This window comes from Palaemon carinicauda, chromosome 2 (genome assembly GCF_036898095.1).
Source record: "Palaemon carinicauda isolate YSFRI2023 chromosome 2, ASM3689809v2, whole genome shotgun sequence".
NCBI lineage: Eukaryota > Metazoa > Arthropoda > Malacostraca > Decapoda > Palaemonidae > Palaemon > Palaemon carinicauda.
Window position 1 is genome coordinate 91,455,721 of NC_090726.1, and position 17,500 is coordinate 91,473,220.

Genomic DNA, 17,500 nt, shown 5'->3' on the forward strand with positions numbered 1-17,500 from the left:
AGACAATTAAGGCAAGATTGAATGATTTAGCACGGTAACCGAGCACAAACTGTCTAAGAAGAAAAGGAAGCAAAGACTATTTCATAAGACAAAAGAAAGAAAGGCAGAAGAGATTAAACTGACCGATAATACAACATAGGACAGCATGATTATTATAGCAACGGAATTCAGAGGAACAAATAAAGAAATTGTGTGGTATAGCAATGAAGTACACGAAATATTTTTTATCTATAATAAAAGATATCGGCGTCAATGACCTTCGATGTCAGAATGCCAAAGAACTTTAAATCATTCATTCATTCCAGCAAAAGACTGAAATATTAGACTCAATTGTCTTTAAAGGCAATGTAGGAGAGGCTGAAATTTTTAGGAATGCAAAAAAGTAGTATATTGTTAAGTGAGGCAATAAGGTTGAACAATTCTTTGCTCCATAATGAAAGAAAAGAGACTAAACTGCCTTGTAAAACAATGAAACAAAATGGAACTACCTAATATTGCGATGTTGGAGTAAACCATCTATTAAGACAATAGAAGACAGAATATGCAAAGTGCACTATCTGAAAATGAGATAAATATAGTAGTATGGTGGGCTAATAAAATATACAGTCATCCCTCGATATTTGGGGGTTCTATCTTCACGGATTTGGTTATTCTTAGTATATAGAACTGAATAACCTATTAGTTAAAAAAATCCTTATTCTTTGGTTTGCAATATGTACTATCACGGCCCGACGATTTCAAACTGATTGTACTCATTTGCAGCTGCCATGGTTCATGACATTTCCTTTTCCTCACAGCACACTACCCTATCTTTTGCTGACTTGGCCTGAGTCTACCATCGACTCTCCTCAATGTGCATCTCCTGCTTCAGTTCTTTATGTACAATCATGTTGTGATGTAAAAAAAGTGATGTATAATATCTGTACATATCTAGTCTGTTTATAGTGAGTTTAGGGTAAAATGTGATTTACACACCGCGCTACCCCATGCGCAAAACAGACGACGGTTCAAGAATTACATCATGCTTCAGGCTTCCTACGTAAACTGTTAGGGGTGTTGGACTGATCTTTTCCTTTTAATTTTTCTTGTGTTAGTGTATTCATTGTGTATTAGTATTATTATTATATTAACTAATATACAGTACTATGTACTAAATACCTTACTTTACAATAGTAATGCAGAAATAGGCTATGTGTAATGTAAGTTTGAATTGTGTTAGTCAACCTGCCGAAAACAACGATCACTTATAAGTTTTGCTCTCGTTAAAACTGTACTGTAGTGATAGTATTGTACATTTATTAAAGTAATATACACTGCTATATCAGTGAATACTGTTAGATAGGAACAATAGTGTTTTGTTGTTATTATATGTATTACATGTACATATAAGCGTGGCGATGACTCATATTATGTGTACTGTTGTCTTACCGTGCATGTAGTACATGTGTGTACATGTTGTGTATATTTATTGAAATATTTTAATTTATTAAAAAAAAATACTTAGACTGTTATAAAACCAAGTAAAAACAATATTAGGCAGCACAGTAGGTTACTTAGTGTGTTGGTCGACCGCGCATAGGCAATGGGCAGCGAGTTGGTAGGTTAGGAGTTAACTCACCCTAGAGCAGCAGGCATTTGTGGATTCTTACTTCTTGCTCTTGTATCTGTTACCTAAACCCCGTGAATAAGGAGGCAAGCTGTAATTTTCTGCTAAGAAAATGATGGAACTGAGACCAAGAAACTATAGTAAAGTGAGAGAAGGAAACAATTAAGTAGTCAAACATGAATGAAGAGAATAAATACGAGGAACATTTAATAATAAAGCCCAGTAGTGGAAATGATAACTTCATTTCGTTTGAAAACGATTGTAAAATAGCAAAAACTTAAAGATGATAACTTTTATATCAAATAAGTCGGATGAATAAAAGAATATATTTGTAAAAATTATGATTCATACCATTAGAACAAATGGTCCATTTGCCTACTTACTTACCTACACACACACACACATATGTATATACATATATATATATGTGTATATATATATATATATATATATATATATATATTATTTTACGAAGCTGGTCTAGTGTAGAGTAAATACAATAGTTTTTTCATGATTTATTTATACATTTCATTTGTGCATGGAAGAGATGAATAGCTAGCTTTCGAGATAAGTTCCTCTCCTATAGACGTAAGTTTATTATGTAAATTACGTAAGACTTTCGTCGTTAATTTCATTGTATTCTCTATTGAAGTCTGTATATGCAAATTGACGTTATTTTTGAGAATTAACTTTTTATTTCACATATTTTTGTTACAATTTTGAGAGTTTTATGTGACAATACAAGACAGGAACAAGGGCTTATGTAATATTTCTTATATTTCTATGAGGTATTGCGTCAGTTTATGAGAGAATACGCAATATTCCATGTGCTTTGGAAATTTCCAGAAAACCCTAGAGATAGATCTTATCTTTTTTTTTATTTCCGGGACAAAGGGTGGGCGGAGTTAGCTGACTGAGAGAGCCGTTTTGCGTTGCGTGGGTACATGTTTGAGAGAGAAATACTTGGTAACTCTGACACCCTTAGCCCAGCCCCCACGCTACCAGACCTCGGTCCTGGAACATTCTGAAAGTAGCTACGTCTCTAATAAAGGCGACCCCTGGGTTGCATAGGCAGATAGAGAATTCCAGCCTTAAGACATAGCCATCTCCATCTCTCTCTCACTCTCGCACGCAGTTCAGTGTATTGTTTTAAAAGTGTTCAGTGAAATACGGAAGTTTTGGTGTGACAAATGTTTGTAATCATAGTGCGTACTTATAAAAATTCCCTTAGATTTCTTGTAAATGGCCATGTAGGAAGGTGGTAGGTTCTTGTATTGTGATCTGGTTATCTATTTTCATCAAGTGGCAAACTTAGATATTGTATTCAGATTTAATTTCAAGTGAAATAAGTGATTGTATAATTTTCATTAGTGTTATTTCTTTTTTCTTAGTCTAAGGTTTATTCATATATAATAGTTCAAGTCATGTTATTATATAATTTTCAGATCATAAAATTTTTGTCTCAATCTAAGATTTGTTCAGACTTAATATTTTGAGTGATTTATTTGTTTTACGTAAATTCTATCAGTGCTGTAATTTATACAGAATATATTTATTTTTGTAAAGAGTGTATTATTTCAATCATCAGTGTTTAATGCATAATCGCTCGTATCCTGTTAATGAACAGAAGTAAATTTGTTTGAATAATTCTCAAGAATAATTACCCAGCTTTGTTTTGAGTGCAATTAAGAGACCTTTGGATATTTAGTGTTTTAGATATTGCTAACTGGGAGTTATTTAATTGTCTCAGCGTTCGATTATTAATATTTTTTCTAGTGTAAGGAATCTAATGTAGAAGCAAACAGATGTGTTTGGATTTCAAGACGTTGTATAGCTTGCCAGTCGTAATATACACACACATATATATATATATATATATATATATATATACATATATATATATATATATATATATATATATATATATATATGTATATATATAAAGTATATATATATATATATATGTATATATATGAAGTATATATATATATATATATATATATAAAGTATATATATATATATATATATATATATATATATAAATATGATATAATATTATATGTTTGGTTCCCGATCATGAGCCTTCTTATGATATATTTTTGGTGCCCAGACCCGGGAGCCATAATCATATAATAATATATAGAAAGATAGATACATACATATATACACAATATATATACATACACAAACACACACACACACACACATATATATATATATATATATATATATATATATATATATATATACATATATATATATATATATATATATATACTTTATATATACCAAATCAAATATCATGAAAATAGAAACATAATTAAATTGATAGGAAATTACATTTTATTCGATGAGCCTAAAATCATTAGCATATTTCAAAGTTAAGATGAGGATGGCATTTGTTATATATTATGGATTCTCTGGGCTCAACGTCTTAGAATTATCAATATATCATGAATGCCCTGAAATTCAGAGAGGAAACAATTCATAAAGGTTACAAGAGAGGGCCATGTAGCTAACAAATGTTTCACAGCTAAGAAAACCAATCAGCCACCACGGACGGACGGAGAGTCTGACCAGTCTTCAAGAAGTCATATGTCAAAAGAAATTATAGAGTAAATCTAGGATGTTCCAGTAAAGTTTTCTATACGTGTGCTATGGCACTTTTTTTTTTATCTCTTAAGGTAACTATGCTGTGCATGGAAAATAGTAATTGAATTCATTAACCTACGAATTGCCTACTTTTACAGAGTAAATTCCCGATGTGCTGTCTTGGAAGGAGCCATGTGGCCATTCGGAAATGGGAAACTTTCCTTCAGATGAACGGAATGAAAGCTGAAGCTAGAATAATACACACACACATACATATATAAATATACATGTGTATATATATATATATATATATATATATATATATATATATATATATATATATATATACTGTATATATATAAAGGAAACGCAGAGGCAAATTTTCAGAGAAAAGAAAAAGAATACAACGAAGTAATAGGGATAGAATCTATTATTAGATGAATTATCTTTTATTCAATTTTGTAAACGATGGGAGTAAAGGTAGAAACAACCCGGACGACAGCCTAAAGCAATCTGGGCTCCTAAAATATTTCCCAGCATTGAGGTGTAGAATTTCCATTTACAAAAGAAAAAGAAGAGAAAGGATTGTCTTTTTGATAGAAGAGCAGAGAAATATATGATGGAAATATATCATGTCTTGCACCTGGCAGATTAAAATGTGTGTGTGTGTGTGTGTGTGTGTGTGTTTACAGCCTATGTGTGTGTGTAAATAAGTAAATATCTAGAAATATTCTTAAGGTCTGATTTGACAGTTGAATTGTGAGTACTCAAGATGGCGTGAACAGCTGCGACTCAAGGGTAAGAACAAAGTTATATGGATGTTGCAAACAGGGGTAAAAGAACATCACTATTAAAGAGAAGAATAGACGTAGGAACATATCTGCAAGTAAACCGATTAGAACTGGAGACAGCAGCAGATTTAGTGACATAAATGAAAGTTATGTAGTAGGCTGACGGCAAAAATAAAAATAAAGACGAGACTGCAATGACAGACAAGGCACGAATAAGAAGCCTGGTTAAGAAAAACTAGCAAAGACATGTCCTTGACATATCATTATCCAGAATTTACAAAAGATTCTCAAATATCCCGTTGAGAGGATGACTTCCTCAAATACTTAATCTATTAGATTATTGGGTCTTATTGTAACCGTTTATTTCGCTTTCCTTTGGCTCCTGAGATTTGTTGCAAGTTCTGAAAGGTTTAATTTTGGGACGAGGGTTCCTTTGACGTCATTCAGGTACCGTCCAGAGATTAGCGAAAATGTCAGCATTCGAGTTCATCAGTTAGTGAGAGAACCAATAGCTACATGATAAGACCTCCGGTAATCTTGTCTTGGGGAAGCAAAACCGGTGATCATGGAAGAGATTTGAGTTGATGGACTTTGAAATTATAAGACCTAAAGCTATTTCAGTATCTAATTTGCAAGGAAACATGGTTTTAAAAATTAGGCATGACATCAAAAAGAACGAAAAATCATAGAAAATAAAATACTGGTTTGAAGATTAAGATTGTATACCAAATGACCGGTATAACAAAAAAAAAAAAAAAAGAAGAAAAAAAAAACAACAAACAGATAATGTATTTGGTAACATATCACTTTACTATGTCTCTAAAGCTATATGGGGAACAACACAAAATTTGCTCATACAAAAATTTGGACATAATAAAAATTGATCCAGAGAGAGAGAGAGAGAGAGAGAGAGAGAGAGAGAGAGAGAGAGAGAGAGAGAGAGAGAGAGAGAGACTAAATGCTTACCATTAACTGTGAACTGAATGACCTTGCTGAGGCCAGCCCCAATGCCATTCGTTGCTTCACAAAGATATCTCCCTTGGTCATCTTTGGTAACTTGAGATAGCATTAGTGATCCATTGACAAGTTGCTGAACTCTGCTGGATCCCAACAAGTCTCGATAGTTTCCAGGTGAATCGCCTTTTAGGGAGAACATAGACGCTGAGTTACAGACATCACAATTCAAAAGTCACCGTGATAAACAAGATTTTGTATAGTAGTTCTCTTACATGAGAGAATCTTTTTTTTTCTTCTGTATTTCAAATAAGGCATCTAATATAGATGATCATGTGGATCGACAGGTTTCTACAGTTGTTGGCAGTTTATTTTTTATTTGAAAACATCGAAAAATTAAATATTGTTAAAGTCATCGGTTATACTGATATGAATATCTCTTGCCGGACCACACCTGCCGGCACTTACAAGGGAATTTTCACAGATTCTATAGACTGCAGAGGTCATTTGTAAAATTTGAAGCCTAACCATACTCACCCAAAGCTTTTCTCCAGATAACCTTTGGTTGGGGAAAACCTTCTGTCTGACATTGAATCACAACATCACTGTCCCGCATCACACTCACATCTGCTGGTTCGGCGACCCAACGAGGAGGCACTGTTGGTATTGGAAGGATAATGATTGAATGATATGCAGTGACTCGATTTGTTCGTAATTGGGGGTATATTGTTGTTAGATTACAGATGACTGTAAAGTACTAACCCAGAATCATGGGTGCTATCGACGGTTCTTGACGAAAGTATAATTAAAAGATGAATCCAGACCCTTTTCTTTTATTTTAAAGTACACCTCCATATAAAGAATATATACGAGTACTATACATACGCGCACGCATACACACATTATACACATACAGTATATAGATGTGTCAGTCTGTTATCTGTGTGCCTTAGCGAAGCATGGACATGAAGTTAATTATATGATTTGAATATATAACACTACTGCATTTTAGAATGTAAATAAATGCTATATAAAACACTACCTATGAAGAATATCCATTCCTAGCATATAGTTACAAAATAACATTGAGGGCTGATCGGGGCTTTAAAGCAATGGGCAATTATGCTGTGATTTGAAAATGGCACAACTATCTTGTGCAACGTTTGCTTATACAAAAAAGAATCTGACCACGTCTTATCGTTATGAGAGATTAACAAATCTACTCAAAAAATATTTGATCTCAAAAACTGAAATCTGTTTGTAGGCTTGATAATCTACTTTATCTTCTTAATATGTGCAAAGGTCTAAACTACATGTGGGAAACACCAAATGATGTTGCATGGCCCACTAATGGCTTTTTGATATCAAATGAAATCAAGATAACTTATCTATAAATTTCAATGAGCAAGCGTCGATTAAGAATTCCGATTAAGAATTCTGAAAAAAACCCAATGAATATTTAGTTGCACTTGAAAACATGTAATATGCTATACAAAAATATTTTCGCTCCATAAGATCTAGTTTAAGGTCATAGTTTAGTGGTTTGACTCCAAAAACATATGCCATCAATAATCTAAGTAATAAATATCTCGGCTATTTTGAGTTTTAAGTATATTTCACAACTATTACTATCCAAACTTAATTTCAGCTTATATAAGTCCATGAACTCAAGTAATAGAATTATATCTAGCCATGTACTTTATACCAAGCATTTACGATCGGTGAAGAACTATGACGTCAAGAATGTGTAAATAATATGAGAAAAATTCTAAATGTGACTGTAATCCATTAAATTGTTTAACAGGTATCTCAGAGGCAGCACTAAGCAGTTGAGTCCTACTGATTCCTTCTAAAGGACATAAATCGTGATGCATTTTAATATCTGAGCCAATGATTCAACGTCATAATTCTTATTACAACAGATGCTGATAGCAAGTAGAGCCTCGTACGTATATACAAGATTACAAGCTCCAAAGCTACAATGCATTTCAAGATGTACTTATTACTCTGCTCGAAAAGCCAAATATACCTCGTTCATTTACACGATCCATTTCAGCAAGTCTCCTGCGAAGAGAAAGGCAACAACTTTTACATTTTCAAAATAAAGATTTCATTAGTGATTGGAGTGAAATAAAGTGCATCTATTAAACAGCCTACAGGTTTTAAGTTCACATACAAAATTTCAATGGTTAATTTGAAGGTCTTAGTTCTATTCGTTCATAAACACAAACGTTAACTGTTTAACACAAATTTTACGAGGGAAAACTTGTAAGCTGCTATGAGGATTTTGCATACATGAGGTGCGGGCTAGTAAACGGGCTATTTTTCCTCTTTTTTTTTTTGTGTGTGTAAGTGCTGTTTATAAGCAAAATACTACTGTGCAGTGCTGCGAGGTCTCTAGGCATACGGCACCATGCATCACATAGTCCGTCACCTCCAATGGAGGTATGGGTGCCAAAGAGCTCAACGGGGTATTCTGAATTTGGTGCAAATCGGTGCAAGTGCGGGCGTTGCTGGTGCTGGTACTGTGACGGTGCTTTTTATTACTGTTTCAGGGTAGCAGACCGAGAAGGTTACATTACCGCTAACAGTTAGTAGAGCCGTGTAGGTCACAGAACGGGCAGCGTTGGTCGCTCTGCAAGTATAGTTTCCAGCATGGGCAGCAGTCAGGTGAGGTATCTTCAACAAGCTAGTGTAAACATCAAATTGCTGTATCTCCAAACCTAGGCCAGTCACTAAACCAGTTACAAGATGACCATGAATAGAAGAAGGGTTTTGGAGATCACCCGTGCTACGAAGGGGTTCTCCATCTTTAAGCCAGTCAATACTAATTGGAAGGTCACCACGTTCAATGCTGCAGGCAACCTGTGCACGTATACCAGCAGCAGCGCCATCCCGGAAAGAAAATGGACCTATCCTCGGAGGTTCTGGAATAAATATTAATCATTATTAACCAAATAAGACATAAACTAAAGAACAAAGGTTATTACCGTTTACATAGAGGGCTGAAGTTTGCTGATCAGAGGCTGCTTTGTTGGTAGCCTTGCAGGTGTAGTTGCCAGCATGGTGGGGCATCACATGATTAATGCCCATGTAACTATTGAAGCCCTCCCAGCTTTGCTGCGTAACATGCTTTTGATTATCTAGCTTGATACCATCTTTGTACCACGTTATCATGAGGGGCAAGTCACCTTCTGTCACTACGCAAGCTAGTGTTAAGCGATTTCCCTCAGACAGATGATGGTCGGTGTTCATTGGCAGAATGCGGGGAGGAACTGGGGTATATTGCAAAGTGAGTTGAAAATCATGAACGAAATTGGCAGTAGAAATAAAGCCAACTTCTTAATTATTTTATAAGTAGATTTAAATAATTAAACTGAGTTTAGAAACAAAACTAGATAACATAGGCTTCCTTTAATAGAGAAAATATATCATGGTTACAAAGCATACCGGAGTGATTAAATTTAAATCTATTATGGGAAAGCAAAACCATTGAGATTTATTACATAATGATACAAAGATATGCAGAAATATAAGTGAATATCTAGAGTGAGACAATCCTAAAACAAATTTCTAAGAAAATAAAGCATAAACCCTCATTTTTAGCATAAAAGCATTCAATAGCTATATTTATTTGCAACTTGTTCAGTTGTCAGTTATTATGATTTTATAAGAAAATTGAACCAACTCTTTTATTCACAGAGTTTCTTAAAAAGTAAGAAAATATTTTCTACACACATTCTATGCAGGAAGAGATTGCCTGGAACACTGCAGAGAGAGAGAGAGAGAGAGAGAGAGAGAGAGAGAGAGAGAGAGAGAGAGAGAGAGAGAGAGAGAGAGATATGGGGGTAAATCATACTATACGTGACAGTTAAAAGCACTTGAGATAATCTATCAAGGTTATGAAGTATGTTCCTTGACAGAATTGTCTACAAAATAATATACCACAAAGATAAAAATGAGAGCATAATTGATTAATGTCACTAAAGAATCATATGTCGCCATTGTCAATCGACAAACGTTTGAGCAACAAGAAAAACCTCTGATGAAACCAAGCAGAGAGGAAACATAACCTACACAATGAATTGATTTTCATTAATTTTTTTGCCAAAACCATGAGTGGCCAATAATAGGATATTTTTCACATTCAAAACATTAAATGGAAACATGAAGATACAAATTAACAATCACAAAAATAAAAGAAATATGCGATTAGAAAATAGAATATGTAAAGAATATTTCATCAACAGAGTTTCACTAAAATATTTCGTTAAACTATTTCTATCTATCAACCCATCCATTACGCTGACATTGTCAATTGAATATCTTGCTTTTGAATGTGAAGTAATAAAAATGAGCGGCAGTTGATGATAAAATATAATTAAATAAACTATAGAATTAAATGGAAACAAATAAAAATCTAAACAACAATAAAAATGGCGATCATAACGAAATTACCTTTTCATATCATATAATCAAATCCCTCTTATGAAACTTTTTAATCCAAGCAGTATGTTATGCAACACCAAGACAAATATTACTTTAAATAATTTAGCTATGATGATCAATATTCCATGATAAATACGCATTCACAAATCACACACACATTTAATATATATATATATATATATATATATATATATATATATATATATATATATATATGCATATGTATATATAAATATATATGCATATATATACATATATACATATGTATATACAGTACATATACTGTATATACATATGCATATCTGCTTGGGTGCATGTATTCAACTTCACATACAAAAGCTGAGTTATTGATCATTATTTTTTTTTTTTTAATACTGCATATTATTTCTGCTATTTATACATAGGAAACTTAAAACTTACCATACGAAAAGCCCAGCTATATTAAATACCGATGGAGAATTTGAATAATTCAATTCCTATAAACTTACCAAGCACCTTGACTTGAACTGGCTGAGTGCTTTTTTCACCGTGTTTTGTTGACGCTGTGCAAGAATAGCTACCGGCATCTGTCACCCTTTGTACGTTTTCAATGATTAAAGAACCGTTCTGATGAACCACCTCGCGTCGACTGGTGGGTAGCTGTTTGCCCTCTAATGACAGGAAAGAAAGGTCAGGAGGTTAAGACTTAATTTATCTTTTACTAAAACCTCAGAGTTTTAAAGATATTGTGAGGTGATATCATGAAAGAGGATACATTAATTTTTGCATTACGTCATGACATAAGCTATATCATGACATAAGCTAGATCATGAATATAAATTGCTTAAAAGAATACTGCAACCATTAAGTGAAATTTGAAGATAGTGATTAATCTCTCCGGTATTGAAAATATAATGATGTGCCCCGCGAATTCGGAATTATACTAACCTTTATACCAAGTCCTGGTGTGAATGGGATAGCCACCAACTGGGCATGTCAGGACCAACCTTTCACCAGCGACAGCTGTTACCTCACCCATTGATCGAACCACAGGAACACCTGCAGGGAAACAGGTTTCAAGAAGAACAGGAATTATCGATGGCATCACATTAAGCATTTGGCTCTTATTTCTTATAAGTTACTCTCAGAGAAGTCATAATAATTCTTCCACTTGAGAATAATAATAATAATAATAATAATGATAATAATAATAATAATAATAATAAAAATAATAATAAGGGATATTAAAATACGCAGTTATATATAGTTGTGTACTAAAAAAAAAAAACACACAGGAGTTTTCGTACTTTTTCAGTCTATCTTCAGTTGAAGATAAACGCAAAAGCTCCTGTGATTTTAGAACATACAACGATATATAACTGCGGTTTTTTAAAACCTACTATTATCAGACACGGCATGGCGTTTTCTTCTAGTTAAATAATAATAATAATAATAATGATAATAATAATAATAATAATGACAATAAAAACCAAATAGAATATCATAAGCATTTCTGATAACTAATCACTAAGTTTTAAGCGGATATTGTCCATGAATAAGTAAAATTGAACTATATTTTTGCAAATATATATATAAAAAAAAATGATGGGAATTCAAATAATGGGCAGATGCCATAAAATTCCTATCAAGGTGGTTGAAAATGATTAGGAAATCAACGGTTTTTTTTTTCTTTTAAAAGACCTGAATAGAGTATAGAAATAGTTTTGGTTTTTGCTTCTGTGAAGCATGAAGTTTTGAAACTTTTAATCTACCATTATTTCGTATCTCTGACTTCAAAATTCTCGAATTATTGAAGTCCTATGAAAAATAAAGAAAAAAAATTAGAATGCCAATTAGATTAGGAGTAGAAATATGATTTAATTAAATAAGAGTAATTAACAACAACAATGATAATGATAATAATGATACCAATAATAATGATTTGATGCTTCCAGTGTACTTCACTCGCCTTCAACTTTGAATAGCTAATTATTTTCGCTGATGGATAATTTAAAAAAATGAAAGTAGTGAATTTGACCCAAAACATAACAAGAATAAATAAATGGAAAATATATAAAAGTAACAGATGGAAAAATGTCTATATATACAGTATGCATATTTATATATAATGAACATTGAATAAAGAAAATATGATTTACAGGGTATAAGAATCCATGAAAGAGTAGAAATTCAATACTGATGCTACAGTATAAATTATAAAAAGTTTGTTTATGGTATTGAAGTAAAAAAAAGAAATAGGTGAAGGTAGTAGAAAAGCAAATAACACGCAAAAAGTAAATAAAGGAATATTTGAGTAGGCAGTGGTAATGGGTGTAGAATGCGTTGCCTGCTTAGCATTGCCATGTCTTCTCTTATACTGATCGGCTTAGAATGATAATAGCCAATCATAAAAATTTCATGACACACTCAACAATTTACAATTTAGGAAGGCGGAGAAAGATAGTCTACACACTATGGTACGGACGGTGGAGTAGAGTTTGCAAATGGTCAGGCATCTAAAGAGCGCATAGTTTAAAACGGTACTTCAGCAAAAGTTTAAAAGGTTTAGGAGAGAGAGAGAGAGAGAGAGAGAGAGAGAGAGAGAGAGAGAGAGAGAGAGAGAGAGAAATTCGAATAAAGTTCTAATTGAACCTGTAACTGATTTCATTGTTGCAAAGTAAACTTTGTTAAGTATAAAGTGAAACCAACTATCTTTATCTACTGTATCTATCTATCTATCTATCTATCTATATATATATATATATATATATATATATATATATATATATATATATATATATATAACACACACACACGAGCGTGTGTGCATTCATCACAGTAATTTAATTCCCCTAAAATTCATATTTATATTCATCATTCCATATTCAGGGATTAATTAGTCATCGTGAGACATGCACTCTCGATTAAAACATTAGGCTTTCAGACACTTCACTAGATCTGAACATAAAAATATGCTATCTTTCTTCACTTCAATTAGTGCCTTCAAGAGCTCTAGTGGAATATAAGCAACTCAAGAATAGATACTACTTATTTCTAATCAAAATCGATAAGAGTTCACACGAGATATACAGGAGTAAAGCAAACCATCGAGAATTTTGATGTGGTAATACTTCTCAACTCTGCTCTTTCATAACGATCATGAGCTTGCACTAAACCATTTCCGGTTGGTAAAAATATACTTTTTATTTCTCTTTATATTCATATAAGTGACATGTTTTACTGACCTAATTTTGACTTCCATCCACTCAAAACTTTCTTCTGTTAACGTTTCCTGACAAAATTAAAGTAGAAGCGAGATTTCCCTCACTCCACTCTGGAGACCATTCACTCTTTTACATTGCTCTGTGACTGTTGTATCCCCAATGGCATAACTCTTCAAGGGAGTGTACTAATCTCAGTAATCTGCTATATCAGGCACCGAGTGAGTTTAAAAGGTTTGATAACTTGAAGATACTTTCCATTCTATATTTTTAGTTATTATGCATAAAGATACTATTAAGATACTATCGTTAGAGAATTATTGGGTTTTTGAGTGGCCAGATACTACTACATTGGAGCGTTCTCTGCTTACGGCTCATTTTTCCTTTTGCCTACACATACACCAAATAGTCATTCCTAATCTTTTTATGATCTTTCCTCATGCACCTGACATCACCAAAACAACTAAAAAATTCTCCTTTACTCTTCACTCAAGGGGTTAACTACTGCACTTTAATTGTTCAATGGCTACTTTCCTCTTGGTAAGGGTAGAAAACTCTCCTTATCGATGGTAAGCAGTTGTTCCAAGAGAAGGACTCTGCAAAATCAAACCATTGTTTTCTACTCCAAGGTCTTCCATTGTCTAAGGTTAGAGTTTTCGAGCTTGAGGGTAAAGCCAGGCACGCTATTCTATCTGTTTCCTTGTTTCCTCTCCTCACTGGACTATTTTCCCTGTTGGAGTCCTTGGGATTATAGCATCCTACTTTTCAAACTAGGGTTGTGACTTAGCAGGTAATAATAATAATAATAATAATAATAATAATAACAGGAAAAATCAAACTGGTACAACGATAGTATTACAACGACATTGTGACCGAAATTAGCCACAGTAACTTGATTCCAACTGGTATTCCTGACTTGACTGTAAAAGGTAAAAACAGAGGACTTAAGCTCAGAAATAAAAATGTTGATTATTATCAAGAGGATTGATGGAATCATATTTTCATCACACACTAAAGATAAATTGTTGAATTTACTTCTTTCCTAGTTTCAGGAGTAGACCCAATTTATTTTCTAAATGCAGTTAGGTTCTTTTCTTATATTCCATTTTTCACTAAGAGGTGATCACTACGAAACACGAATGCTGTTGTCATAATTCCTCAAGAGTTAAGAGTGGAAACAAAATTTAGACATTTTGGTGCAGCAATTTTAAGGCGAAAAAGTTGAAATAACATTTAGGTAATCCACAATCACCGTATTCTATGCTGTGCCATTATTATTCATTTTCTTGCACCGGCAAGAGAATTTTGTTCTTCTCCTTAGTGCAAAACGACAGACCAGAAACATCCTGACTAAATAAAGTCGCGCTGCAGATCTACACATCGATCCTTTTTATGATCAAAGCTTCTGTTTTCTCCCCAACTGCATGCGTATGTATTTGAGCACAAATGTGCGTATACACGTGAACGTTCGCCTGCTTGATAGTGCCTTCAAGCAAACACAAACTGACGGGAATTTTCATACGTTTGAAGGCAATTTAAACATGTTCAGCTTTAGCTACTCAATTAGTTAATCTGAAATGGGGCTTGTTGCAGATTAATTGGCCTGCCCCAATTAATATGATTGCAGACTCTGCGTTTGTTAAGTCATTATTCAAGCGACCTAGATAAGAGATGATAAACTGCCTTTGTGTCACTAGATCATAGATATTACAGTATATTATGTATGAGAGAGAGAGAGAGAGAGAGAGAGAGAGAGAGAGAGAGAGAGAGAGAGAGAGAGAGAGAGAGAGAGACAACTTTAATGACGAGTTCGATTTTGCTTTTATTCTAAATATTCCAAATGAACATCGGGACTTCGTTTGATCTCGACTATTATAATATATGTAATGGGATGTTATCAATGGCCAGTAAGGAATAGGCCAATAATTTTCCGTGAAAATTTAGTGTTTAAAAAAAAACAAAAAACACTAAGGAATATGAGCCAATTTGTAAAGACAAAATATACATGTTTTTGTGTTACTAAACCATTAACACTACGACCTTAATGATGTTAATAATTATGAAGACAGTGATAAGACTTGTCAAGCTTTAGTCGGTGATTTCAAATTGGTCTAAAAATTCTTTACCATAGAAAATTCTTTCTTAACAAAAATGTGTAAACAACCACTATATATGTACAATGCCTTTGATACATTATTATTTGTACAGCATATGATATATATGTTATACGTGTGTTTGCGTGATATATGTTCATTGCCTGCTTCTCAATAAACTTTAAAGAAATCATGTTATTCAATGAACCGCTTTTGTATTTAATCCATTTCGTCTGATTAACTTTGGCGAAAGTAAAGGAATACCCCAATTTCAATCTTAATTTATGAACCTCGTTTTTGCAGAGAATAGAAGTTGATAAATTGAAGCTTTTCAGAACGTAGTAACTCTAGATGAGAGCATTGCTTTAGTTATCCTCTTTATATATATATATATATATATATATATATATATATATATATATATATATATATATATATATATATATATATATATATATATATACTATAATGCATATATATAATGCATATGTTTATATAAATGTTTATATAATTATATGTATATATTCATATATACAGTATATATACACTTTATGTATATGTATCCATATAAAACTTTTATATATATATATATATATATATATATATATATACATATATAATATAAGTATATTTATATATATATATATATATATATATATATATATATATATATATATATAAAATGGTCAATACTGCTATCATTTTCTTTATTTGGTAGCTTTAGACTTAACTTCTGTCTTCTTTAGCCTATCTGCAATCATTATGTAAAATTAATAAAATTAATAAAGATTATCATAAGTACATAATTAGGAAGATAGACTTCCAAGAACTGCCCAACTAGCTCTAAAATCAAACCAATTAGAAAACATAAAACCATATAAAAGACTTTTTACTCACATGACTATATAATTATATAAAAGACCCAATAATAATTAATATAACTAGTCACCCGCAGGAGACGACGACCACCCACCCAGAAAATGGATCAGTGAGTCACCGGCAACTGAACAGATAAGCCCTCATTCAACCTGGGTTTTGTCTTAAAAAATGTATAAAGTCTCAATGATTCTTAGTTGGCTAACACTACTATGTCTGTGATTTTGAAATTTTCCTTAGAAATAGTATGACCAGATTTAAACGAATGGTCATAAATAGCCGAAATTGGTTTCTTATTTAAAAGTATATTGATTTGTACAGATCTCCTCATGTGCTCCAAAATCCTACACTGAAGCTGCCTAGGTGTTCTTCCTGTGTAGCACTCATTACAGAGTGCACATTGAAAAGTGTATATGACACCGGAAAACAAGGTAGGTAGACTCCCCTTATACTTAAAAAGTAAACCAACTGAGAGCTTGTTAGTAAAAATTAGTTTTAAATCTATATGGGGATAACACTTCCCCACAACACTCATAATCTCTGTTTTTAGTCTCCGAATCATATATATATATATATATATATATATATATATATATATATATATATATATATATATATATATTTATATATATATATATGTTGTGTTTATATATATGTGTATATATAATATACATACATATATATTTATATGTATATATATATATATATTTATTATGTATACATATATATATATATATATATATATATATATATATATATATATACAAATATATTCTTGCAAAGCTAGTCTTCATGTGAATAGAATATTTCATTCAAATATTTCATTTGTGTATTTATTTGTGTATAGCCAGCTCATAAGATGAGTTCCACTCATGTAGGACTAAGAAATGTATGTAAATCACATAAGACTTTCGTTATTTCATTTAGTTATATTTTCAT

At 32.4% G+C, this 17,500-nt stretch overlaps 1 protein-coding gene across 1 annotated transcript in view; it reads right to left on the minus strand.

The window, feature by feature from the left end:
- The window catches only part of LOC137618429 (cell adhesion molecule Dscam2-like), a 225,784-nt gene that overhangs the window by 38,532 nt on the left and 169,752 nt on the right, over positions 1-17,500 (minus strand). Inside the window, exons 12-16 of the mRNA XM_068348598.1 lie at positions 11,320-11,430; positions 10,881-11,042; positions 8,934-9,218; positions 6,481-6,600; positions 5,956-6,129 (exon numbers count right to left, since the gene is read on the minus strand). Coding sequence (XP_068204699.1) covers positions 5,956-6,129; positions 6,481-6,600; positions 8,934-9,218; positions 10,881-11,042; positions 11,320-11,430 — 852 coding nt within the window. The remainder of the gene's footprint in view (positions 1-5,955; positions 6,130-6,480; positions 6,601-8,933; positions 9,219-10,880; positions 11,043-11,319; positions 11,431-17,500) is intronic.